The sequence below is a fragment of the Danio aesculapii genome, chromosome 14 (genome assembly GCF_903798145.1).
Source record: "Danio aesculapii chromosome 14, fDanAes4.1, whole genome shotgun sequence".
Classification (NCBI taxonomy): Eukaryota; Metazoa; Chordata; class Actinopteri; order Cypriniformes; family Danionidae; genus Danio; species Danio aesculapii.
In genome coordinates this window covers 30,085,269-30,090,482 of record NC_079448.1, presented here as the reverse complement: position 1 = coordinate 30,090,482, position 5,214 = coordinate 30,085,269, and the positions used below count along the sequence as shown (strand labels likewise).

General features: G+C 36.4%; 1 protein-coding gene across 1 annotated transcript in view; it reads left to right on the top strand.

The window, feature by feature from the left end:
• The first annotated feature begins 2,528 nt into the window (after positions 1 to 2,528).
• The window catches only part of tsc22d3 (TSC22 domain family, member 3), a 53,997-nt gene continuing 51,311 nt past the window's right edge, over positions 2,529 to 5,214 (top strand). The window contains exon 1 of the mRNA XM_056472356.1: positions 2,529 to 3,137. Within this exon, the coding sequence (XP_056328331.1) occupies positions 2,824 to 3,137 (314 nt within the window). The 5' untranslated portion in view covers positions 2,529 to 2,823. The remainder of the gene's footprint in view (positions 3,138 to 5,214) is intronic.

Genomic DNA, 5,214 nt, shown 5'->3' with positions numbered 1-5,214 from the left:
TAACCTTAAACTAAACATATGGCCATAACGAAATTAGGCCAGAATGTTTGCTTACACTCTTAACACAAACTATTTTACTTCACTGCAAAAAATGTGTAAACCCATTCTCTGATACCACTTAGCTCAGTAGTGTCAAACTCAGTTCCTGGAGGGCCGCAGCCCTGCATAGTTTAGTTCCAATCCAACTCCAACAGACTTCCCTGTAGGTTTCGAACAAGCCTGAAGGACTCAATTAGTTTGATCAGGTTTGTTTAATTGGGGTAGAACTAAACTGTGGAGAGCTGCGGCCCTGCAGCAACTGAGTTTGACACCTGTGACTTAAGGCCGGCTCACACTGTGTGATTTTTTTATAATCCTGAACGATTGTAGCATGTCAGACTGCACGAACATGGCTCCCAAGATCTCAGCCATCATAATGTCAAACTGAACAACAATGAAGATGCATCAAACACAGAAGAAAACTTCCCCCGAGTTTGACGTCATCCAACCGTGACACTTTCACTATCCCGCGTTCTGAAATGATTCCTCGCAGCAAACTTAAACAATCTGTAGTGGCAATTTTGAACACAGCATGCCTCAATCATTTCAAATTTAAACGATTTAAATGACAAATTTTAGTGAATAACCTAAATCTTAACTCAAATAAGTCTTACAGACTTGTAATAAGATCATTGATCCTGCCACCCTAAATTTTTTTAAACAAATTAAGTTAAAGAACTATTTTATTAAATAGTTATAAAATTATTTATATAATTATAAAATATTTTATTTCCTGTCAAGCCATTTATGCACAACTTTTAAAAGTGACAATGATATATCTTGCTCTTTCTGGGAAATTTCTGCAGTGTAGCTCACTTATTTTAGGAATGTCCTTTTGTTCAATCTTTTTGGATTAAAGTGTTTGTTTTTTTTCATAAATGCTTTCATTTTCCAACATAATCTTAATCATTAAGATTCATTTAATTTCATTTAATCATTTAAGACTTAATCAAAATACTTTGTTTTGGGTTTACATTAAAACATATTGGAAAATTTTAATATTTGTTTTATATTCTGTTTTATTTGTACTGTAAATCTTTTGTTGTTATAAATAAAAAATAATTATAAATAAATAAACAAATGAATGAATGAATGAATGAATAAAGAAATGATGATGACGTCATGTTATAGGTCATGACTGCCGCAACTTTGAGCCCCAAAGTGTCCGGCTTGACGGATCCGTTTTCAACTCCGGCCCCCGCCTGCACTCGGATAATCTCGTTGATCACCGGCTGCAGCCGTGGTTTAAAGTTGAACGCACCTATTGTCACACTGCAGGAAAGTGTACAAAAACTTCTGGGAAAGTCTTATCACAACAGGCATTAAGCAGTTGTCTGTGAACATGTCAAACCAACGATCAAAGACCACAGATTTTAGCTAAGGATTTTAGGAATCTTTTAGGATTTCCAAATTTGTCTCAGATGACAAAATCGTAGCTGAAATCTCACAGTGTGAGCAGGGCTTTAGCTGAAACTGCAAGAGGAAAATAAACATTGGCAAGTTGAATTATTCAGTCATTAATTAGTTCATTTTCTTCAGCTTAGTCTCTTCATTCATGAGGGTTCGCCACAGCAGAATGAACCGCCAATTATCCAGCATATGTTTTACACAGTGGATGCCCTTCCAGCTTCAACCAAATATTGGAAATCACCCATACACTCTCATTCACACACATACACTATGGCCAATTTAGCTTATTCAATTCACCTATAGCGCATGTCTTTGGACTGTGGGGGAAACTGTGGGGGAGCACTCAGTGGAAACCCACGCGAACACAGGGAGAACATGCAAACTCCTCATATTAACCAACCCCGACAGGACTCGAACCAGTGACTTTCTTGCTGAATTAACAAAACTTAATTGAATTTTAAGTTCTCCGTTTATTCAACTAAGTCTCTTTAGTTTCACCTCATGTAAAAACATAAGTGGCTAAGTAAAAAAAACAATCAGTGTGCAATAAAACTGCATTCAAAACAAAAAGAGGTGATACTAAACACCTTGACTTACTACTGACACATCAGCCAAAACTGTCTCTTTAAAATGAGAAACAAAAGGAAAAAACTGGTCTGATAGATAGAAACACTTTAGTGGTGAATCATTGGACATGGAACACTGCACATACAACCAGCAGCACGCAAAGGGTACGAGTCAAGCTTGAATTTAATAGCCTTAGGAAACCAAGACCAAACTACAAAAAAAGCCCCCAAAAGCTGCATTTGTATTTGCTTGAGTGATATAAACAGGGGACGTACTATGTGTTTGCTCTGCCTCAGGGTTCCGCCCCTGGCAGCACTGAATAGCACATGTTAAAGAGCATGCTTTTACTCCCATCCCAATATGGCTCCTCCCCGTCCTGTGATGTTGTGGGGAAAGGAGGAGGGATATTTTTGTGAACTGATCAGCTTGTTCCACCAATCAGAGAGTTTTCTCCTCCCTCATTCCAGCCCTCTTCTCAATGCCTCCACCTCCTCTCTTTCGCTCTGTCTGCACTGTTTGCACGCACAGAGGGCAGGGAAAAGTGCAGGGCAGGAGACAGCAAGGAGAAAAAATAAAACAGAAGCAGCTCCTGGATTTTCGTTTAAACGCATTGCTGCTGCATCATTACGAGCGAAGAGGCGACCCAGCTCATAATAAAACCTGAGATGTGTGAACACAGAACACACATTCGAGGTTGATCAACTCTTCTTCCTGGACGCTTGGACATACTGTAGGAAGGAAGGAGATCACCTGGAGCAGGTGGAGGAGAACCTCTCTGATTCTCGCGGGGGAAATTTGACCTGCCTGATGTCAAACGAGGAGTGCCGTTCACCCATCGGCCTGGACTGCTGCAGCTGCTGTCTGGATTTGGCCAATGGGTGCGAGCCAGAACCAGGCCGATCGGGCCACACGAGCCTGGGCAGTCCAACATCTGTGAACCACTTCAGACAGCTCCGGGACCAGCTTCACTTTCAGAACCTCAACACAGATAAGCTCAACAACATCATGAGACAGGACTCTTTGGAGTCGGTGGTCCGGGACCCCTGCTACCTGCTCAATGAGGGCATCTGCAACAGCAACATTGACCAAACCATGCTGTCCATCCTGCTATTCTTCCACAGGTATGTCAATGAAGCAGGCCATTCACACTTCTGCTTTGCTACACATGCACACACACACACACACTGCTATTTTAAGTGATACAAACTCTAAACATCTTTGTCAAAGCTGTAATTGCTGATTAATGAAGAATGTTTGAGTTTGATGGCAACACCATTCTGTGGCTTGTTATTAATGACCAAACTATTTAAGAAACTTATTTAAAGTGATGCAATAGAACCACTTTTGGTTGCCCAAACTGTTTTCCTACTTTGAGGAAAACTAAAAAATATAAAGTACATTTTGTCACTTTAAAAATAAATAAAGGTTCCATCAATTCCATGGTGGCTGTTTGTGGAAGAAAATATACTAAGGAAGAACCTGAACATCTGTTTACATCAGGGATGGTTGCAATAAAGATATCATTTCATAATTCTTATGTGAAAGAATAACAGAGCCCTCACCACAACTGTAATGATAAAAGCAGACAACAACAGTATAGTATATCAGTGGAATCCCTTTCAAAACATTTGTTTTCCCAGGTGATGATTGATAAAAACCCTCACAGGCAAACAGAGTTCATCTTTCTTTAAAGAGCCCAAGCATTTAAACCATCAGATGACAACTGAAGTACATGCTTATAATACACTGAAAAAAAAAATGCAGGATTGTATCAACCCAAATTTGGGTCAAATATGGACAAATCCCAAATATTTCAGCATAAATTATTTTATATTTATTTTAAATAAAGTTAAATAAAGTAAAAAAGCAGATTTTTTGGAATGTAAACAACATTATTTTGCGCATTAGTTTGGATGCTAATATAGAACACTTAAAAGTCATCTCCAGTGATTTGTTTTGGATAACACCACCATTTAGTTGAAAATAAGACTAAATCAGTCTTATATTAGTGGGCCTGGGCGTATTATTTCATGATTTAATCTTTAACACTAAATATCTAGTCAAACACAGAACTCTAAACCATCAGATACCAAACTGATATGTATATATATTTATATATATATATATATATATATATATATATATATATATATATATATATATATATATATATATATATATATATATATATATATATATATATATATGTATCAGTTTGTCATCTGATGATTTAGTGTTCTGTGTTTGCCTAGATAAATATAATACACTCAAACATAAAAAAGTTGGATTGTTTCAACCCAAATTGTGGTGGACAAATATAAAAATATGGACAAATCCAAACATTTTTCTATAAATAAATTTATAAATTATTTTAGATTACTTTTATTTACTAAAAGGTTTGATTTGTCCAACTTTAGGCTGTGGGTTCAAAAACCCAGCATTTTTAAAAGTGTAAACAATGTTTTGTGCATTTGGACATTAATATAAGACATTTAAGTATTATGTAAAGTGATTTGTCTTGGATAACACCACAATTTAGTTTGAAGTAAATCAGTCTTATATTAGTGGGCTTGGGCGTATTAATTCATGACTTAATCATCAACACCAATACAATATCTATTCAAACACTGACCTCTAAACCATCAGATGATAAACAGATACATATATAATATATACATATAAAAACGTTGAATTTTTTCAACCCAAATTGGGGCCAAATATGGACAAACCCAAACTTTTTTCTAAAAATAATTTTTTTTTACTTACTTTAAAATTTATTTACCAAAAGGTTCAGTTTGTCCAACTTTGGGTTCAAAAACCCAGCCTTTTTTAGAGTGTAAACAATGTTTTGTGCATTCGGACACTTAAGTATTATGTAAAGTGTTTTGTTTTTGATAACACCGCCATTTAGTTTGAGCTAAATTAGACTTATATTAGTGAGTTTTAGTATATTAATTCATGACTTTATTGTCAACACTCATACAATCTATTCAAACACTGAACACTACTAGTTATGTACACCTCATGCAAAAACCATGACTAAAAACCATGCTCAACTGTGTTATTTAAGAACAGGGTGGCTCTTGGTCTCAGTAGGGTTCCAGGAATGTGCAAACTGGTATGAAGAACATGCCTTTGCGCAAACTTAGGAGGATCTTGAGTCAGTCCACCTTAAATAAGTCCTTACTTCATATATAC